Source organism: Amblyomma mixtum, chromosome 7, assembly GCF_055824585.1.
Source record: "Amblyomma mixtum isolate Tamu chromosome 7, ASM5582458v1, whole genome shotgun sequence".
Lineage (NCBI taxonomy): Eukaryota > Metazoa > Arthropoda > Arachnida > Ixodida > Ixodidae > Amblyomma > Amblyomma mixtum.
The window spans coordinates 45,820,637-45,842,995 of NC_143018.1; the positions used below are offsets into that span (position 1 = coordinate 45,820,637).

Below are 22,359 nucleotides of genomic sequence, written 5' to 3' on the forward strand. Positions count from 1 at the left end.
AAAACTAGCAGAGCTTTTAGCGCCTCTTAAACATGGCGAAAGCTCCGCTAAGCATCATTACGCATGGTTTGGCGCCGGAGTCGGTCCGGCGAACTCATCAATGGCGAAACTGGGCGACCGAGCTCCAGAGAAGCATCTGTTATAACACCGGCGAGGCTCCAAACGAGCGCAGTTGCGGCGCACAGCGAGTCACGTGGTATGACGTCACTTGCCACGCCTCCGCTCCGTCGGCTCAAGGTCAAACGCGCACCAAACTTGACCTTGGGAGTTGTAGTGCGAAGAGTACAGCTTTCGCTCTAAAAATAGAGGGATTTTGTTTTACCTCGTTGCTCAGTTTCGCTCCGTCGTCGGCGTCCGCAGCGCCACCTGACACCTGCCTGGGTTAGCAAGTGGACAGGTGGAGAGGAGAATCCCCCTCTGCAATGTTATGGGAGAGGATGTAGAGTTAAAGAGGGAGAGAAGATGGGGATGGGGGATGGGTGGCTCAGTGGCTTAAACGTCCATCTCGGCTGCGGGAGGTCGTTGGTTCGAAACCCACCGCCGGTCAAGGATGTGTACAAGAGTCCCCCGCCCAGCACCTGGCGTCATTCTTTGCTGTCACACCACTGGTAACAATCAAACATTTGCGTTACACGCTCTTAATCGTCATGTTTTTTATTAATTAATAATTTTACTGTTATTCATTAAAAATGTATTAATAGGTTCATTTGGCAGCACTGTTAGCACAGTAATCCGCGGAATGGGTAGCACTGCTGCGACGATCTTTTCAGTTGCATTTTACGTGCGAGCGACCACAGAAAAATGCATCTCTTTAAAGCGCGCGTACAGAAGGCGGTTCCAGTGCACAAGTGCACGACGACGTTTTCAATAAGTATAAAGGCATCTTTTTTATCTTTGAAAACTAAGCTTTGTTGAATTCAATGCGAGGACCTTACCTAGTGAAGCGAGCTTAGCAGCGCTGTTTGAGGAGCTATCAAGCATTAAACAAGCTGTCTCAGTGTTCAAAGTGATTAAGCGAGCATATGAGGCATACGCAGTATTGACGAACCGGCACTTATTCTGTTTCACCGGGGTCTGCCAAACAGGCGAGAACATGAAGTGATGTTCTTCATAGAAATCGAGGGGAGGGGGGATGGAGGGGTGATCTGTGCGAGACATGTAAAGCGGTCAACAGATAACTTGTGGTCGGCTAAGTTAACTGAGTGAATTGCAAGGACGGAGAGTGCATACATGGGAGAGGTAAGGGAAGTTTCATGGGATAGTGTGGCTAACCGCTGGTAAAGGAAAAGATAACTGGGGAGCATTAGAACGGGCGTTTGTCTTGAAGTAGACTTTTCCAAGCTAATGGTGATTATCATATGATAATTATGAGAGTGATTTATGTTTAGAATACAGCAAACACTACTAAGACCCGCAGATAGCTGTGAATTTAAATGAATGCTGGGCGTCTTTTGATGTTTATGATCGGATACAAATTAAACCTGCACTGAAGCTCCACGCACATTCATGACCACTGCATGAAATTCTTCCGCAACAAGAAGATAATCCACTGTTAAGCTTTTCTATCTACCTTAGAAATAGATCACCGCAAGACTAAAGTATCAGCGCGAGAGTTTTTTTTTTATACATCTTGCTTGTTAAATGAAGTCACACACTGAGGGATAATGAGGACAAAATGAATTTTGCCTGCATCTATAGGCTACGACATTGTAACAAGTAGACCATTTTCGCTGAAAACGAAGCTTTTAAAATCTAGAAAATAACAAAAAAAAATCAGGGGGCACTTTGGCTCTCTAATGTGCTTCAAGGCGAAAGCCTTTCCTGGCGCACTGTTTGGCATTGACTGCGAGACTTTTGTGCTGTACTAGTGCTTTATCTGACTACACTCTTTGACTACACATTAAAACTACACACTTTGACTGCCGACTTTGGTTGGTTGGTTTATAGGGTTTAACGTCCCAAAGCGACTAAGGATATGAGAGACGCCGTAGTGGAGGGCTCCGGAAATTTCGTCCACCTGGGGTTCTTTAACGTGCACTGACATCGCACAGTACACGGGCCTCTACAATTTCTCCTCCAAAGAAATTCAACCGCCGTGGCCGGGATCGAACCCGCGAATTTCGGGTCAGCAGCCGAGCACCATAACCACTGAGCCACCGCGGCGGCAATGACTGCCGACTTTGACTGCTTCTTTAGCACGACTCTCTCTCTCTGCTTCGATGAGTTCGGTTGTATCTATGGCTCTGTTCGCAGTAATGAGGTATGTAATATGGTCACCCACGGACGCCTGACGCCCCCTGTCAGAGCGGACGACAACTATTTTTATTAGTGGTCGTCTGCTCCAAAAGGGGGCGTAAGCATCCGCGGGTGACCTCCTTACTTCGAATCCGCGCACTGCGACGTCATAACCATTTCGACCAACCGAAAAGCGTGACACCTCTGCTGACAACCTTCTGTCGACAACGATGAGGCATTAAAGGCTGTCGCCTTAATATTAGACGACAATTACGCTTCTCGTTAATGCGATTTTTGAGTGCCGCTGCTACGGTACTTGAACTGGAGACGACCGCGCACGGAACATGCAGCGTCGGACTGAGGCGGCTTGGTTCCGGCTTGGGCGTCGCGTACAGCGATCTGCCTCCGCGGGGCCTCAGCTACTTTGGCGCCATGTCTTAGCGGATCGTCGCCGCTACATCCATGTTCAGGCTACCGCCATCTCCTCTTCCTCGGCTTCCTCCTCGCACTGTCTTCGCTATCGCAGCCTTTCATCCTTCGCTGCACTCAGCCTTCGCTCTCTCTCTTCCATCATCCGCTCTCCTCCTCGCTCGCTCGGTTACGCCGAGGCACACCGTTCAACGCAAGAACGGGAGCTTGAGATCTGCGCGCTAAAACGGCGTATTTCTCGACTCAGACGGCGCGAGTTTGAATCTAGTGGCGGTGAAATTTTTCAATTCATTTTTCTTTGCAATACATGCGCATTCTGCTACCGAGCTAACATCAGCATAGCAAGAAGGAGAGAGGGAATCCATTTTAATTCAGAACAATATTCGGGCGGAGCTTTCTCGGTGCCCATTTAAAAGGCTTATTTTGTTTGCTCGTGTGATTGGGCATTGAATTAATGCAGTACCATGTGGGACATGGCCCATTGGGACCAGTTCCTCTCTTATTTTACGCCGTATCCTACTGTAGAGTAATAACACCGTAGATATATTGGTGATAAGCTGGGCGAGAATACAACACAGTTGCATGTGGGTTCCTGTAAGTGAAACGTACAGGCGCCCACAAAAGTTTTCGGAACGCCTAAATGACAAAGAGCCTCAATTTTCTCGCTACGTAGAGCCACAGCCAGGCACTAAGAAGTGCACCGTGCTTCTCGCAGAGAAAATTACGGAGTTCATCCGTCAGCTCACGGTTGCATGCTGAAAATGCTCATAAATTAGATTTTGTTGTAATATTTGTTTTCCTAAAATTTTGTGGCCACCTGTACATTGATACGTACACGAGCTCTTGATTCAGCTCAAGTGAAACAAATTTTTATCGGATCGAAAAGCTGAAAAATGCGTAGCAATAACTGGACCAATAGCATATGTAGCTCATCACGGGCCCGTTACAGAATAAATTAGGCTTAAGCCATGTACACACAGTAGCATAGTTTATAGATAATGTGAGAGAGTAACTTGAGAAACGCAACAAATTTTACGCACTCTTCCAAAACCGCTGGCACCATGGTTTAGTTAAATTGATACTGCAGGCTTCTCGGTAAATCACTGTGCAGCAAAGTACAGTACTCTTCTCCGGCCTGCGTTTAAGAGGCGTTGTTTCGGCGGTTTCGAAATTCTGCTCTTTTTTACCCTATCGGCTTAGTGTTAACCGGTTTCCTCCACTACAGCGCCTGTCACAGACCTTGCGCAGCTTTGAGTAGTCACCATACCACACCATACCTTCTCATGCCATGCCATACAATAACATACCACATTAACCATACATCCTATACCATATCCCACCATACCATCATTCACTTTACAAGACAGAGCTTTCGTCACACCAGGTCAATTAGTTGTTAACATGAGTTGCGGAAAGGGAGTTGCAGACGCGTATTAGAGTCGCACCAATTGAGGGGTTGGAAATATTAGCATACACACACCCGGCGCCCCAGGCAACGGACTAAACTACAATCTCAGGCACAGCTGCTCTGACAGCCAGGCCACACAGGCTACCGCCATAAGTCAGACTGGGACTGCGAGTGAGTTGCACGTGTCTCGATCGGCCCAACGACCATAAGCGAACGCGGTCGCATGCACACGGGCAGCCTCTGTCTCGTCACTCGTCGAGGCCGCACCGCCGAAGCCACTTCCCCCCCGCCCTTTCCGACGCAAAGTTGGCCTACGCGCTAACGTCAGCCAGCGTGGGAAAGAAGAGGAAGGGTAAGGAGGAGGGCAAGGAGAACGCGACCGAATCGAAATTCAGACAGCGTCTGATGCCCGTGAATAAGTCATGGTCTCCCCCGCGCACTCGCCGCCCAACGACGACGACCGAGCGGCACCCCCCCCCCCCCCCCTCTCTCTCTCTCTCTTTCTCGAAAGCGTTCTCCACTGCTGCAGCAACAGCCGACCTACTGCCGTATTTTCCGGCCTATAATAAAGGGATCACAGGTGACTTCTCGAGTGTCAGGTTCGCTCAGTTCTGGGAAGCAGACAAGTTGCAAAGGCATTCTCGTCCCTGCAAACGTCCCAACCAGCTTTACGCGCATTTCAAGCAGAACTTTAAGAGTCACCATTTGTCTTTTTTGCGGTTAAAACTAACATCGCTATTGCGTGAGGCGAGCCTTTCTGACGCTAATAAAGTTCCTGCATAGCCAAATACCTGAGGACCTGAGGGCTGCAGGACAAGGCCGTGTCTACATAAGCGAAGGCTTTCCTTCTTTTTTTTTTTTGGTTATGAGTGAAATAGGCTCTAAGCTCAGCGACGCACCGGTTGTAGATTGTATCCCGAATAACGCGGTACCCGCCTTTCCCCCTCCGCTGTGCCGACTCCCAGCGCATTGGAGCGCGCACCGCGCTTGTGAACGCGCTCTGCGTGTGCTCTACACACACACACAGAGCCAGCAGCCAGTGCATAGCACGTACTGCCACTACCGCTATACCGCTGCTTCCGACACGGGGGCGGCGGGCAACGCAGCCAACATGCGTGCACGCAGGCAGTCAGGCAAGCGCACGGCGAACCGAAACTTGTAGGTTCCTGGGGATCGCTGTGCTGTGGGGATGGGGAGAGGCGTAGGTCCGTAGGGAGAGATGGGGAGAGGTGTATAGGGAAGTAGGGAAGGGCAGAGGAAGCGGGCATTTCTTTGTTGTTTTTTTGTTTTTTTAGAGGAGAGTCTGGTTGGGCGATGCCCGGCTGCAAGCGTGGAATTATTTCGCAGGCTAGCTAGAAGCCTTGCCTGGCGTACTCGGCCTCTCACGCGGCTGTGGTGTGGGTTGCGTGGGAGAGATAGCGATGCTGGGTGAGGACGGACGCGTCTCACATATATAGTATAGCGTTGCGTGGCGCTCGGAGAATGGCGCAAAACAGTAATAGTAATGCGGGTGGTAATAGTAAACAAGTAAAAGGGATGCAGTTGGGGAAGAAAAAATCGCTCGCCAGCCAGGAATGAAGAGGGATGTGGGACGTCGAATGCGAAAACATAAGTAAGGGAAGAAGAGTGACGGTGAGCAGTGTAGACGAGTAGGAGGGATGAAAAAAATAAGAAAGATGTGAGAATCGACCTCACTCCACCCTCGCTGAATTATGAATTAAAGCGGGTCTGCCATGCGTCCTGGAAATCGAACGTGGTTTCCGTACCCCTATCGCACACTGCTTTCTTTTTTGTTTGTTTGTTTTCTTTTCGACCGACCTATGCTCTCATATCTCTCTTATTTTTCGTCATTGCCGTTGCGCTTTCTTCTTTTACTGTTGTACGCCGGTCGTTTGTGATAAGCAGGCAGAGGCGATAAGAAATGTAACTGATAAAGAAGTGGCATTCTTTGGCTGCCTGATGTCTTTTGAGCCGCCGGACCGAAATTGGTGAACGTCGTCCAGATTAGAGGAACCGAATCCTTTAAGATAATGTCGCTCCTCACTCTCTTTGTTTAATTGAAAGTGCAGTTAGGACAAGAACCGAGGAACAATTAACGAGATAGCCTGAAAAAGGTTTAGAAAATGAAGCAAAGTTGTTTTCCGCTCACAAGAGCTGTCTGTATGGTCCGAGGCAGGCTGCAGAGTTGTCGGGAAACGGCACTGAATATAAACCGAAGTCAGTGATATTCCATGCGGCATCCATAAAGCTACTTACTTATTTTTTAAAGAGTCCATATTTGGAGCTATTTTTCCTCCCGGAGTCTGCAAAGTTTTTGCATTTTTCCTCATATTCCTTACAGTAATCTTCCTAGTATTTCTTGTTATCCGCCCCGGTGCCTCAGTGGTTATGGTGCTCGACTGCTGGCCCGAAAGACGCGGGTTCGATCCCGGCCGCGGCGGTCGAATTTCGACGGAGGCGAAATTCCAGAGGCCCGTGTACTGTGCGATGTCAGTGCACGTTAAAGAACCCCAAGTGGTAGAATTTTCCGGAGCCCTCCACTACGGCGTCCCTCATAGCCTGAGTCGCTTTGGAACGTTAAACCCCAATAAACCAAAACCAAAAACCATTTCTTGTTCGTTGAAATTAATAGAGCCCAAATGCAAGAAATTGCCGAGTGCTGATCGTCACTCGTGGTTTCGCTTTCTTTTCCATGTTCAGACGCGTATTAATGCCATAGCGTTAAGGAGTTGGTGTCGCAGTAAACCCGGCGTCGCCATCGTTGACTATGAGCGAAAAATCCGCAAATAGTCTCCAGAGAAGCAACGTAAGAGGCAGGTGTGCCACATGGGTCACGTGATATTGTGGCGCCATTGCAACATGCCCATCGGATTGTGAGCAAACTGCACATCGTGGTAGGTGGCAGTTAATGACTGGTCGCTCGAGAAGAGCAACCTCGGTCGCACAAGTGCTACAGGTGGCAGCACCTGCCATCGCAGGGCAGTGGCACGTTGCTTAACCGCTACACCACTGCACCAGGAGCGGTGGGAGGACTCCCAGGGATCTGTGAATGTAAAGTAATAGGGGGACCAATTCTGCGTATAGATGCGAATCAACCCATTACGATATCGCGTCATAGCCTTAAGGCGGAGCTAAAGTGTCCCCTCCAATGTTTTCAAGCAGAGGCGACCAATGAGAAAAGCTGGCCGTCATTTCCGCCCGCAGCCAAGTGTTAAAAGACAGAACTAAGAGCCCGCCGCTATGGCTGAGTGGCTTTGGCATTCGGCTGCTGATTCCAAGGTCGCGGGTTCGATCCCGGCCGTGGCGATCGTATGTCAGTGAAGGCGAAATACAAAAACGCCAGTGTGGTGTGCGGTGCCAGCTCACAGACTCTCCTCATTTCCTGGCTCATTCCTAAAATTCCCTTAAAACTCGAGAAAATTCAATGTCCTCTTCGGGCTGAATTTTAGGCTTAAAATTCGTTAAAAAGGAAAAATCTCTGCATGTTACATCACTGGCTGAATTTGGTGCTTAGCGATAGTTTACCGCGTTCTAATGACAAAGATGCTACTTTCACTGAAAATATGGCCTTTATATAAGCTTCTAGAAATTAAATACCGGCAGCCATTTTTTGTAGTGAGCTGCGATGCGTCAAAACGTACTCTTGTGGTTCTTTGAGGCTACGCTACACCACTGCTCCCTTTTAACGGAGATCACGGAGTCCTTCTTTGTAGCTAGCACAAAGAAACACCGATGACGTTGTATACTCGACGCCTTTAGACCTTCTCGACAAACACTCGTCTTGGTAATACAGTCCACACTGCATGCACTACGGGATAGAAAAAGAAAAGGAGGTGGGGGGGGGGGGGGGTGGCAGACGGCAAGCAGGCGTGCGATCGTTATTCATTTGGGCTAATTCAAAGCCCACCAAACTTTCTACCGCCCCCTGCTACGCTTGCCTTCTCTTGGAATCCACTCCAAGAGAAGGCAAGCGTAGCAGGGGGCGGATGAGTTTATGAAATTTGTGGGAGTACGGTGGCCGCTACCGGCGAAGGACAGGGTTCATTGGAGAGACATGGGAGAGGCCTTTGCCCTGCAGTGGGCGTAGTCAGGCTGATGATGGTGATGAATTCGAAGCTGCAATGTTTTTTTTTTCGTCTGTGCCTACACCAAACTCCGTTCTATAGACGCTATACCGTCGAGTCAATGCTGTCACGCACAAACTACCTCGACACTATATGGACAGGGAAAGGTTCAAACGGATGCTTACTATGGCAATTCCATGTACAAGTTCTACCTTTCGAGACTCATATGAGAAGTGATTCTCTGCCGTCCTCTGCTCTCCTACATCGTGAAGCACCGTTGCTTCAAGGGCAATGGTCATCTTTGCGTCTGAAGTCATCTGAGCACACTTAGCCCGTTCATATGAGCCTAGCTGAGCAGCGCTACAGGATAGGCTGACGTCTGTGGCTGTTATGGGGTCAGGCATACTAGGGCATCTTCCGAAAACGTTGCATAATTATTTCTGAGCAACTACTCCCTGCATCGTGAGCATTTGTCATAAGCAGAAGACTTAGAGCGGCGATTTTTGTTCGTAACTGCGGCAGCTACCGCAATAGAGCAACCTATAGCGAGGTATGTTTTATCGTTGCAATGGTCGCAGCTGGGTTAACAATCAAGACCAGAGCCCGATGAGAACAATTCACTTCGTTATGCTCCCGGTGCGGTCACTTGAGCGGTTTCGGTGTTCTGTTGCTAGATACTCAGTGGTGGGTTTTCACGTCCAGCTTGGGCATCTGAGTCGTAATGGAGACGAAATTCGAGGCTGCGGGATCCAATCTCCCAATCTCTGCCACCCGCCGCGGTGGCTCAGTGGTTACGGCGCTCGGCTGCTGTCCCGAAAGACGCGGGTTCGATCCCGGCCGCGGCGGCCGAATTTCGGTGAAGGTGAAATTCTAGAGGCCCGTGTGTTGTGCGATGTCAGTGCATGTTAAAGAACCCCAGGTGATCGAAATTTCCGGAGCCCTTCACTACGGCGTCCCTCATAGCCTGAGTCGCTTCGGGACGTTAAACCCCAATAAACCAATAAACCAATCTCTGCCAGAGCCGCTACATTAGATGGAGGCGAAATTCAAAAGGCACTCGTGTGCTGCGCATTGATTGTGCATGTTTAAAGAAGCGCAGGCTGACGAACTTAATCCGGAACCCTCCATGGCGACTATTTCTCCTTTCCTTCCCACCTTCCCTAAATCGGCGGTTCAGGTTTCCAGCCTGAGCGAGGCATATAACATATTATTAACGCATTAGCGTTAAGGAGTTCGTGTCGCAGAAAATCTAGCGTCGTCGGCATCGTTGACCGTGAACGAAAAATCCACGAAAAATGCCCAGAGAAGCAACCTGGGAGGCAGGTGGGCCACCCAGGTCACGTGACCTTGTGGCGTCATTACAACCTTCCCACCGGATTGTGAACAAACGAGGCACCGTGGCAGGTGGCAGCTAAATTAATTATTGGACATGAGGACTCCCAGGGGCCTATGAATGTCAAGTAGAGAATGACCACTTCCGCACAGATGGGCATTAGTCCATTAAAGCTATCATGTCATACCTTTGCGGCGAAGTTTAAGTGCCCCCTCCGATTTATTGTTATTACTAGTATGTACAAAGGCTGTCATTGTTCCTGGGTGCTATTTTGATTGATTGATTGATTGATTGATTGATTGATTGATTGATTGATTGATTGATTGATTGATTGATTGATTGATTGATTGATTGATTGATTGATTGATTGTAGTAAAAATGTAAGGATCGTCCTCGTGCCGCCCATCAAACCTTATGGAAGATGCATGTAAGGGCGGTACAGTGCACACTCCGTCAGGAATTGAACGGAGAACCGCATGAGTGTTCAGTCGAGAGCGAAGCCAGTCTGGCCGCATATCTACTTGACACTGTTCCTCAAAGCACAGTACGTACAGGTTAACAGAGGTCGTAAGCAGTAACGTGAAAATTGTTCCGCTGTACCTTCTGTGGTACGGTGCACGCGGATATACGGCGATTTTTAATGACAAAGAATTTTGCAGTTCTCTTATACGGCGTAAAGGCTTACGAACTGGACACTAATGTGAGGAAAACGAGCCGTAAACACCCCCCCCCCCCCGCTACCCCATAAGTATCCAATGTTGGACGCATCTGTTACGACATATTACGACGGTGGCTCTGTTTACGAAGAAAATGACACATGCCACATTTGGATGACACATCCGGATGTCGATGCAGGCACGGTCACTCTTTCTGGGGCCCTGGGGTTTAGCGATAACAATGGTCATGTAGATAAATCTGCAGTGGAAGTTAGCAAAAAGCGATTAGAAGATTGGTGGCTCAAAAGCAGAGAGGTGAAATAAGGCTAGACGTTCAGGAAAACGTATTTAATGGAAATGTGAATTTTAATAACAATTTACAACACAGTTAAACGAAAATCAAGAAAAATTCGAGAACGGTGGCAACTGCCACCACCCGTTTCATGGGGGCGCTCCTATCTTCCGTCCGTCCGTCCGTCCATCCATCTATCCATCCATACACCCATCCATACACATACATAAACTTGTCCATCCGTCCGTCCCTCCTCCATCCGTCCGTCCGTCCTTCCGTCCGTCCTTCCGTCCGTCCATCCGTCCGTCCATCCATCTGACGTTCTTCGTGAAGGAATCCCGATAGAACTGCCAGAAATTACAAAGTTTAGCATGTGCATGAACCACGTTGTGCTACCACTTGCCGCGACCACCAACCGCCAATACGCATGCGCAGATGATCCGCAAAATGTCCAAATTGCGTCGAAACAGCGCGGACGTCGATATAGCCCGGGGAACGGTGTGATGTCACATCCACCGGAAGTCGTCACGGCATGGTGAAAAATGTCACAGAATGGTCGGAAAAACGTCGGATTTGTGTCAAATTAGATGGAAAAATGTGTAATTAGGCGTAATTAACACTTAGGATTCCCGAAAGATGTAGACGTTACATCCACCGGAAGTCGTCACGGCTTTCGCCTCTCAACACTTTAGTTGCCAAGTGTCCACAATTTTTGGCGGCTTGACATTGCGGTAAGTGGCGCTTGTAAGTCATGTACGCTGTGCTAAAACTCTCCTTGAGCGCTGTCGCATATGACAATTCAGCGGTAGTTGAAGGGCAGCCGCTGACGTGAACCTTCTGACGCCTTAAGTAGCGTAATATGAGCTTTAAAGGAAAGATTTTGGCGTGTGCTACTGGTTCAATAGTAATACGCTATAACTGTTATTCCCTTCCTTAAGGTGACGGAGTGGATTCCAAGATAGGGCGAGCGTAGCAGGGGCCGTCAAAGAGTCACTTGGGCGGCTAAGATTAGCATGTTTGTTAGGATAAGGTACTGGCCGCAGATGGCACATAAGAGGGTTAGTTGGAAGGATTTGGGAGAGACCCTTGTCCTGCAGCGGGCCTAGTTTGAATGATTATGCTGTTGATGAATAAGTGTGTCTCTAATCCATGCTGCTGTCTTTCATTCTATACACAACAAATTAAAGTAATCGAGATCTCAGTGAAAATCTAGAGGTAAAAATGCACTTGTAAGGGCCATGTAATGTGGCAAATCGGCAGCCGATGATCCGTCAGGGCAACACAGAAGATTTCGAGGGAGAAAGTTCACAGCTGGGACCGGTAGAAAGTCGGGTGTGGGCGTGTGATTAACAGTCTAGCTTGGGTGTAACGTGGCAGTCGGAGACAGCTCACTACAGGGAATACTGCACAGCAGTATAGAAACGTGTTGCAGAACTTAAGTAACCGATAGATGGTGTAACCTAGTACTAACGCCAGTGCTACTTCGCAATAAGAGGGTCTCATGCCAGAATCGCAAAAATCCCTCACTCAAAGGGCACGCCGTCCTATATAACATTAAGATCTTTCATTTAGCGACAGTATTTAAATTAGCTAGTTGACTCGCCTGCTACTTTCGAACGGCGCGCTCCGTCGCGTTCCGGCGTGCCGCAAAATTCCACGCAACCAAGCTGCTGCCATCTGTCATCCCGCGGCGTGACAACTATGCCAGCGTCTCCGCAATTCGCCGCCACGAGGCGCCGCAGTCCCCACTCTCTCCCAACGCCATCGATCCGCGTCTGCGCAGCCGCGCTCGCGTACCCTACGCTCGCTAGCGCCAACTCCGGCCTCGCCGAAAGCGTCGGCGTCGCCTAGTTTCTTTTGATTCACCCGCACAACGCGAACAAATCAAGCCCGTTCACCAGCTTCGCCGTGAGCGAAAAAACGGAAAGGCACACCTTTTCGTCGCGGGACTGTGCAAAGTGAGGCCGTGCACGGCGACGTATGTGACGCAGTCATCCATTAGTGCGGAGCCGTTAGTGTGTGTGTGCGTGTGTGTCGTCTGCTACCGGCGAAGGAGAGCTGCTTCCGCCGATCCAGCGCAGCCGCCCAAGCGACGCACCCGTCCAAGCCCCCTCTAGGTAAACCCGACCCACACGCTAAATACGCTATGGGCCCCGGTCGGCCTCTCCAAGAGCTCGCGTATTTATAAACCGTTCATCGTCGACCGCCTCAAGCGCGTTGCGGGGCGGCCTGCCGACGACGTCAGCGGCGCTGGCGTAAAGCTTGCGCGTGTGTGTAGTGCAGGAAAGCCGAGCTAGCGTAAGCCTATATGCAGGCGCGCTCTCGCTATGCATGATGACGCTCTGTGTGACGAAACTCGCCGGCTTCCGTCTCTGTCCTTTGCTGGTGCGAACAGCAGCGGCATTATCAAAAGTTGGACCTCTCCTCCAAAGAGAAGCTTCATTAGTCTGCATTGAAAGCTAGTAGAGCTCGGATTTCAGGAAAAGAAGTTGGGGGAAATAAATAACAACCACCGGGACACGCGGTTTTGAGCCAGAGCTGCATTCGCGTACGTCTGAATGTGACGTCCTTGGCTAACAGCTGTGAGGCCTGCCTCGCGGAGCGTTATGATTCTTTTTATATTTTGTTTGCTTTGCTCGTGCGCGCGGGGAACAGATGCAGGTGTGCGCTGGCGGGCAAAGCGGCCGCGAGACCTCTCTGGGTCGCTCGCCGACAAAGGTCGCTCGTGAAGGCACACGGTCGCATTGCGATACACCCGCGCTTCGGCGTGATCGGTCTCGTGTGTGAAGTTTCTGCTCATTGTCAATAGCTCGCTCTGCCTGTCGCTTTGAACGGGGGTGTTTCTCTAACGGCGTACCTGTTGTGACACTTAGATGGTCAGCCTTAATCTGCAACTATAAACAATGAATGAGATGACTACCCCAGCAGATGTTAATAAGCGAATGCTTCTCGTTCTTAAACTGCGACTCAGGGAGAGGACAGACCAGAAAGGCGAACTTTATTTATCTTATTTTATTTCGCTTTTGATCCTTTGCGCCGAGGCACGATATGTTATGCGAAATTTTCTAATGAATAAATGAACGCCATTTGTAGTTTAACATCCATGTTCGATCGAAGGCGAATATCTTTTGAACAATGACTACTTTCAAGAGGATAGCATTACTGCACTGTGGTGCATGTTTAAACCGTCCTTTATTGTTATACATATGCTCAGCGAAGAAACTGCCTGCTGGAAAGAAGAAAAAAAAACTTCTGCCGATGACGAGCCATTCAAATTTACCGCGCTGATGGGATTTCGTGTCATAACAGGCCACGAGGTTCATATGCGATAGCTACATTTCTTTTCGAGTGCGGCAACCACAACGAAACTATAGCATATTTTGCCGAACATCACTCAAGGTACGGCCAGTATCCACTGCGACATTAGTTCAAGGCGAATGCGAGACTCATGACAGCCAGAGCGCTGAAAGCATAAGTCGCGATATGAAAACAGCCACCAGTTTTACCTAGTTTGGAAATTATGTAGGGTCTACTAGAGCAATAAGAGAAAAAGTACGGCCGTTGTATCTGTGCAGTTGCGCTAAATTTTCACAGGGGCTCTTCTGAATTGGTCACGTTTATCTGTCTAAGTTGTGTGAAGTTTTCTGAGGCTTCCTGAAGCTGTCTGAAGGGCAAACCTGTCTGAAAGCTGCTTGAAACTGTTCAGCCATTGCTGTGCGCCAAATGCAGCGGCGTATCGTGCGTATGCTGGCAACCGAGGACACAAATTGTGTGTGTGTGTGTGTGTGTGTGTGTGTGTGTGTGTGTGTGTGTGTGTGTGTGTGTGTGTGTGTGTGTGTGTGTGTGTGTGTGTGTGTGTGTGTGTGTGTGTGTGTGTGTGTGTGTGTGTGTGTGTGTGTGTGTGTGTGTGTGTGTGTGCGTGCGTGCGTGCGTGCGTGCGCATCATGGTATGTGCAGTGCGCCGGCGGCATGGCTCCCAAGTCTTGTATCAGTCTTGTATAGCGTTCTTTAGTTGTGTAATAAATTAAGCCGAGACACAACAGCCATGAACCCGAAAGCTGCCTTAGCGCACTTGAAGTCAATTAGGAGCCCATGACGTTTCTGAACAGCAGAGTGCTCGGTGTACTTTATACTTTTCTTTATATTACTTAACTTATAAAACTTTCTCGCCTAAGCCCAAGCTGTATACGTATTCTTTATTAGTTTATTCACAGACCTACGTTTGCCTTCCCATGGCCGTACGCTACACGTGCAAGAGCTCATGCACGCACACACGCACCACATCACGTGTGTGGGTGGCTTCCTTTACCTCAGAGACAAACAGATACAGCACCAGGATGTCATTTGGACCCGGAAATGACGTAATGACTGACCCCGCACTGTTGATAATATATGTATCACGATAGGTGTACACCGATTTCATCAGAAAGTTGCTCATAAAGATCAGAACGTTTACAGAACGTTTTTAGTAATCACCTGTCCTCGTCGATCGTCTGACGCGGAATCAAATTTTCCCTCGGGAGCAAGCAGTGTGTGCCGCCGGCACTGTTTATCTAAGGCTTATCTTCTTATCTCTCTCTGTGTCTATTTTTCTTTTCCAGGCTGAGGAGTTGCGGAAAGTCTCGCGCAACAAAGGACCACCCGGTACGTTCCAGGAACTAACTGCACACTGTTATTCTTGTCGAGGTCTTCCTGTATGTAGCATCCTTTCTTTCAAAATCCTAATGGGAAGTGCCACCGCCGTGGCTCAGTGGTTATAGCATTCGGTTGCTGACCTGAAAGACACGGGTTCGATCCCGGCCGCGGCGGTCGCATTTTGATGAAGGCGAAATGCTAGAGGCCTTGCAGTGTGCGACATCAGGGCACGTTAAGAACCATACATTGTCGAAATTATCCGGAGCCCTCCGTTACGGCGTTCCTCGTGGCTTGATACGCTTTGGCACTTTAAACCCCATACCAACCAACCAACCAACCTAATGAGAAGACGTTGTTCTATCTGCCACACCTTTCAACGAAGGTGTTGTTTAGAAAGCAATATGTCTGAGTGGATCTCAATGAGGCCCAAATTTGACCTTCTACTTCGTCCGAAACTCAGAGTTTAGGTGAGCGTCGCGCCCCTTGCGGCATTCGGGTGAACTGCCCAGCGATTCTAAAAACGAACAAATGTTAGGGAGAAAAAGTTGCAGGACGCCAGCACTAGCTGTCTTATTAGCTGATAGGAGTCGCCACCATCTGTAACCTAAGAGCTGGACCTAAATTCGATGTTTCGTAATTGACATAAACAAAATAATGATTTTGGTTCTGATGACATTCAGGAGCTAAGGTCAGGCAGCCTACATCTATGACGTAGGTGTCTTTGTTTCGAAGCCGTGAGTATAACATGTCTGTGCAGTTCCGCAAAGTGTCTATGTGACCAAGCTTTTGGATCACATATTGGGCGTGAGCTGTTCAGGTGAATAATTAATCGACGAATTGAGAATTACCATTTCGTAGCTAACCCTACTCTAGTCACAGCACCCGGATCTCTTGGTGCCACAAGGCCAGTAGTGGCCGACTGAATGTAATATCACTGCAACGCCACGGAATCATGCGAACGCAGTTATTTATGATCCAGCTATTATACTTTGATCGTATCTGTTCCATTAAAAAATTATTCGCGAAAAAGAACATTGATGACGTACGCATTTCACTTCCAGCATGTACAGGCAGGGACATAAGTCTCTAGGACGCGTGAGTCGCAAACGAAGCCGATAGCTCTAATATTAGTCTCCGGATCGTGGCTACACCTGTGGAGGTTAAAGTCAAACTCGCATTCTTTAATCTATGACAACGAAATGATGTAATCACTGGCAAACATGGCGTTTGTGGGCTTAAATTGCTTTTCGAATGTCCTAGAGAGTTTGGTCCCCGATAGTAGAAGTCTTCAGGGCGGGCGATGCTCTTAACGTTGTGCTCTCTCAGAGGCGCGAGCCATGCTTTGAAGCTGAATTCGCGCTTTAGCCTCAACTCGTCACCCCCGTTGGTAGTAGGATAACTTTTTCATATGTCATTGCGTTCGAGAAATATTCGCGCCGCAAGAAATTTGAATAGTTCAGGTAGCATTTGCATACAGGCACACACATTGTGCAGCCGGTTACTGCGTTTATTTAACACAACCAAAGCTGGTGCTGTAAGCTCTGTTCTGGCCTCACTAACTTCCTTTCTGATCCTCCTCCTCCCTACCCCACCTTTCTCTTCGCTTCAACAGCGGCTCAAGAAACAAGCAGGTGAGTGGCTTCGAAACAGTATCGGTGAGAGGTAGAATTGAGAGCACGTCGAAACAATCTGATATGGACGTTGGCGGCATAACCGGGCGCATTTGTATGTCTTAAAATCGCTCAATGATAAGAGTAGGAAAAAATGTGTTGAGCGGAGGAGTTGGACTTGCGACTTGTTACTGAAGTCTATTGTGAATATAGCGATCGCCCAGTGTTAAGTGCGTTAAGCCCGTTTCGGATTTCGTTTCTGGCATTTCACCTTACTTGAATAACGCTTTTCGCTTGCCACTGCCACCATCTCAGGAAAGATGTCCCCTGAAATAATACGCACCATTATATGGGATGATGATGATGATACCGTTATTTTTGTCTCTTTACTGATGCAACAGCATAATGACCAAAGAGCGCCACGAACATCACGTTAGGTCAGGCTACGTTAGGTACGCTACTCACCATGGTATATTATTGCCGCGTCTTCAGTGAAACGAAATACTTCACGGAACTAAAAAAAAAATAGAAAGGTCGTTTACCGCATTATGACAGAGCGTGAGCAAAAGCTGTAACAACCATACTAGACCCACTCTGGTATGCTGGCACTCTACTGCGTCCTTGTGAGACCTGAACTACTAGCGGGCACCCAGCTACTACGCAAGAGTTCGGTCGTCTGCCAGAAGATTGCGAGACAATACGTAAGAGGTTGAAGCTTGGTGCAGTTACCGAGCTGTTTCTAAACACGCTAAGACGAACTTGAAGTGTAGTATGTTGAGTGAATAAGTAACTCCACTCGCTGCCGCAGTGCAGTGACACCTCTCCCCAACAACGCAGGAAGCGCAGGGCCGAGTGCGACGAAGGCGCCGCCGCAGCATCAGCGGGCGCCAAGCGGAGCGCTGCGCGGCCCTGCGACGATGACGCCGCCCTCTCGCGGCTGAAGGCCGAACCGCCCCCGGGGCCCGTCTCTTCCACCACTGCCACCGGTGGGGGGAACCCCGCTGCACCGGCGGCCCCACCACAACCAGCAGCTCCGCCAGCGCCGAGCCCCCCGGCGACCAGAACACCGACACCACCGCGGGGGGACGTCCCCGACTCGGGTAGGCACTGAACTCTGCTGCGGCCACTGTATCCCCTCAAACTTCTTAATCTCATCCGCCCACCTAACTTTCCGCCACCCCCTGCTACGCTTGCCTTCTCTTGGAATCCACTCCGTTACCCTTAAGGACCAGCGGTTATCTTGCCTTCGCATTACATGCCCTGCCCAAGCCCACTTCTTCCTCTTGATTTCGACTAGGATCTCATTAACCCGCGTTCGTTCCCTCACTCACTCTGCCCGCTTCCGATCTCTTAACGTTACACCTATCATTCTTCTTTCCGTAGCTGGCTGCGTTGTCCTTAACTTAAGCTGAACCCCCTTTGTTAGCCTCCACGTTTTCGCCGCAACTGTCGAAGGACAGGGTTAATTGCAGAGACATGGGCGAGGACTTTTCCCTGCAGTGGGCGTAATCAGGCTGATGATGATGATGGTGATGAACTCTGCTGCAGTCGCTGCGTCACTGCAAACTAGCGTATAGCGGACGTCAGCGGACCAGGAGCGTAATGCACGAACACTCTGCGTGAAAGAAGGCGCTTTCGGGATATGCTACGATAAGTTACTTTGTCGGCAATGCTGCTGAGCAGGTGCTCCTGCCCTGCGTATACGGATTCGAACCCGCGCCTTTTGTTCTACAGAAGGGAAGCAGTCGACGCTGCAACTGCTGGTGCGAATGTGAAATTATGTGTTTTCGTTTTTTGCTTAATTTAGCGCTTAAAAGACTTGGTAACTCGTGACCACTCTCAGCGGTGTGCAAATAAGCACTTTACTGCACACTCTAAACAGGAAGGGCTAAAAAGGAACTAAGCTGACCTCTAGCGTACAACCTTTTATAGAAAGGTGTGCGCTAGAGGACAGCTTACTCTATATTTACTCTCCACATAGGCGTATATATTTGAGTTTATAGTGCACCCAGTAGCTTGCGAAAGGTTTTGCAGTTGCAGTGAAGCGCAATTCGGAGAGGTATGTCTGCGTGCCACGCGGTCAGTCAAAGTCTAAAGTGCCAGTACCGAGCCAATTGTGCGTTAAGGTTAAGGAATTCGTGACAGCTCCTGACCAGTGCCGCTTAACTTAGCGGCCTATCACATTTCCCTTGCAGCCACTCGGTTATTCTCTTTCTTTCTTACGTCATGAATGACGTCAGAGCGCTATTCTGTATTGCTGAAAGCCATGCGGCGCGTGTTGACAGCCAGGAGAACTAAACGCGCTTATCCTGAATTTCAAGTATTGGTTTCTCCACTATACACAGTAACGTTGCAGTGAAACCTGCTTGGAGTTCAGGTCGTCAAGGTAAGTGGTCTTGCTCGTCGACAGGACTAGCGTTGCGTGACGACTGGGAAAAAAAAAAAGACGATTAAAATGCAGCCAGCCGTAACCACGTGCGTAAGTAATTTGCGTACGCACGTTTCTTTTGACGTCATTTAAATGCCTTGGGTTTCAAAGAGGTAGAACTGGTTCTGAACACAGCCGTCGAGTTGGGGCTCAGAAACACAATGTAAACGCTGAAGGGGATGAATTCACAGCAACGCTGGGACAGGGTACGCAGGCGTTGTGTTAATTCGTTCAGCGCTGCAACTTTTATGCAGCTCAGCTAACGGTGGGTAACAGAGTGAAAAACAACACGTCACAAGCCCGTTTCGACTCTGGCTCACTTCTGAAACCGGCTCATGGTCACTTGCCTCCTTCCCTCATAATATTTTACTGCGCTATTAATTCTTTACTAGTTTCAAACCTCGGATTCCAGCTTTCTTCGAATTCCCTTCCTACTTGTTTTTTTCTGGTGTCCCTCTTCTGTCGGTACTACTTCCGCTCATCAAATTATTCTTCAGCGTTGAGTTCCTGCCTCTTACTTCCGGGCATGCGTTGGCATTTCCTACCTTGCTTTCCCCTCTTTGTTTCCGAACGTATTTCATTTTTTTTCACGCCATTCTCCTTACCCTCGCTCCTGGTCTCTATTTAGGTCTTCTCTTCAACTTCTTCCTCAAAAACACATATCCCTAATCCACATCCTTAATCCCTGTATTCCTAATCCCCAATTCCGCTCCATTACTTATTGCTTCCGCCATTGCCGCTCCACCCAGGTCCGAACGCTGTCGCATCCTCAACGCTCACCGCCGCCGAGGGAAGTGGGAGTAGCAGCGGCGGTGGCGTCGGCAGCCTAGGCGGGACCACCGGCAACGGCGGAACCGGAAGCGGCGCCGCGGAGGACGAAGACGCGCGGCGCATCTTGGAGGCCGAGGCGGCGCTGCGCAGCCTGACGGGCGGCCTCCTCCTGCCGGCCGACGAGGAGGACCGGGGTCTGGGCGCCGTGCAGCCCATGTTCGAGAACCTGTTCGACAAGAGCAGCTCGCCGGGCGACCAGCAGCACCATCGGGCCACCAGCGAGTCCGTGGCCAACTCGTGGAAGGACGTGGTCACGCTGAGCGCCTCCTCCTCCTCAAACGGCAGCGTGCCCGGCGGATCGCCCATGCGGTCGCCCCTCTCGCCGCCGGACTCGAGCCCCGACCAGCCCGCCTCCACGCCCAGGTCAGTGCACCCATGGCCTCGCTATAGAGCTCGTCGTAAGCACTTCAACTCATCAGAAGTACTCAAAAGGCCCACAGTAGAGTCCCTGTGGGAATATTCTCCAGTTGGTTGTGTGCACGTCACCTCATCCAGAGACGGAAAGGTTCACTGTCGAGATTACTAGTTATTCGGGACAAGCTTTTCTTGTTCCCTGGCTTTGTAATAAGGGAGTAATTACTCATTGACGTCCACCCAAGCGCAGCCATACGGCTACAAAGGAAAGCTATACAGCTTTCTCAGAAACTTCGCAGTTAAAGAAAAATTATTCCTGGTCCGGAGTTCGAACCCGGGACTACCGCTTCACCGGAGCAGTCGCTCTACCAACTGAGCTAACCGGGACGGCAAGCTTATGGTAGGGCGAGAGCGAATTGATCAATAACTTGCTAGGCCTGGCTTTGCACATTCAAAAATAGAGCGCTGATGTCCTCTGTGACGTAAGAAATAAGGTTAAACAAGGGGAAGCTTTGAGCCAGTTGGTCTGATATGTTGAAGAAGAGGAATAACCTGTCTTCTTCTCGTCCTTAAGTCTCGTCCAAGTTTGGTCATTCCTTCTCTTCAACGCGTAAGAAATGAAGACAATGACCGAGTAGCTGCAGAGCAGGACGTGATAATCGGCTAGGCTTAGCGACACTAGCTTGGAGCTGTTCCGAATTCCTGGTAATGGACCGGGGTGCACGGTGAAGGCGTGATGGAAATGTTCGGTAGTTGGTAGCAAACACATCAGCTCGTCCAAAGGCCACAAAAGTCCATTACAGGTACGCCGTGATTTTTTTTTTTCTGAGCTGTCACTAATCGCATCAACCCATTCAAGGGACACAAGGGACTACGGTGAGGCGCAGTTTCAGATGCTTGCCCGTAAATGCGTCGTCTCATGCAGAGGACACAACAGGCTACAACGATAACTTGTTCTCCTCGTTCACCTCTTTCGCGTTCTAGTTATGGTAACGCCTAATCAGCTCATTCATAAACTATCATTTCAAAGTTCACATTGATTTCTTAACTGCGACATGTAACTAAAACGGAAGGCAGGTGTAATCCGGAGAGCAGATGACGCATGGTTCATAAAGTTGGCAGGGTGGATTCGAGCCAAGTCAGACGTAGGTGGAGGGTAGTAGATAGTCATGTGAGCGGATGAGAATATGATGTTGTTGGAATTATGATGATGGTGAGGAGGAGGAGTATCGCTGCTTTCTCTCTGTGCGTCGCGCAGGGTGGCGAGAGACCACGAAGAGTCCATGGACACAGAGACGAGCAGGGGCGAGAGCAGCACCCCCGGCGACCGCCTGACGCCGCCCAGCGCAGTCCCGGGCCGCCAGAGGGACGCTGCGAAGGACGCCGACGAAGACAGTAGCCACGCCGAGCACGACGCTAGGGAGACCACGCCCGATCGGAGCCAGGTGCGCTGCCCACTGTCAAATTCCCAGCTACAATCCCGGCGCGATCTTGGAGGAAGAGCAGTTTGAAGGAGAGAAAAAAGTAATGTGCGAAGATGTTAGCCTCCACAGGGCACATGTCCTTCTGCAGGAAATGAGTGTGAACATGTTTCTGCATCATTAGCAGCCGGATGATCGCATATATGTGTTCAAAAAGTCCAGAGGCCCGTGTACTGTTCGATGTCAGTGCACGTTAAGAACCCCTGGTGGCTGAAATTTCCGGAGCCCTTCACTACGACGTCCCACATAGCCCGAGTCGCTCTGGGACGTTAAACCCACATAAACCCATAAATCACCTGTTTCCTTCTCTTCCGACAGATGTCGTTATAAATATAGCCTATGTGGTGGGCACTCCTCCGACGTCAACAGTAACTCCTCTTGACTTATACTGGCTAGGGCCAAGACCTGTGCTCACCCCGATACAAAGGGTAATGTCACAGTTCATCTTCATCATCACCACCATCGAACACCTTTTCAATGGCACGTCATTTTTATCTGGCGTATTACTAAAACATTCGCACCAGTAATGGATATTAGACGATTAGCAGCACAACAATGGAGATTAGCAGGTGGCCCAAATAAATCAGAGATACTCTCGCCTGA

The 22,359-nt window shown here is 49.6% G+C and overlaps 1 protein-coding gene across 7 annotated transcripts in view; it reads left to right on the forward strand.

The window, feature by feature from the left end:
- LOC149335886 (uncharacterized) overlaps positions 1–22,359 on the forward strand; it is a 279,896-nt gene that overhangs the window by 220,397 nt on the left and 37,140 nt on the right. For all 7 annotated transcript variants that reach the window (XM_089552426.1, XM_089552429.1, XM_089552430.1 and 4 more), the window contains 5 exons: positions 15,019–15,061; positions 16,665–16,683; positions 17,500–17,762; positions 19,840–20,284; positions 21,534–21,720. In XM_089552426.1, the coding sequence (XP_089408552.1) occupies positions 15,019–15,061; positions 16,665–16,683; positions 17,500–17,762; positions 19,840–20,284; positions 21,534–21,720 (957 nt within the window). The remainder of the gene's footprint in view (positions 1–15,018; positions 15,062–16,664; positions 16,684–17,499; positions 17,763–19,839; positions 20,285–21,533; positions 21,721–22,359) is intronic.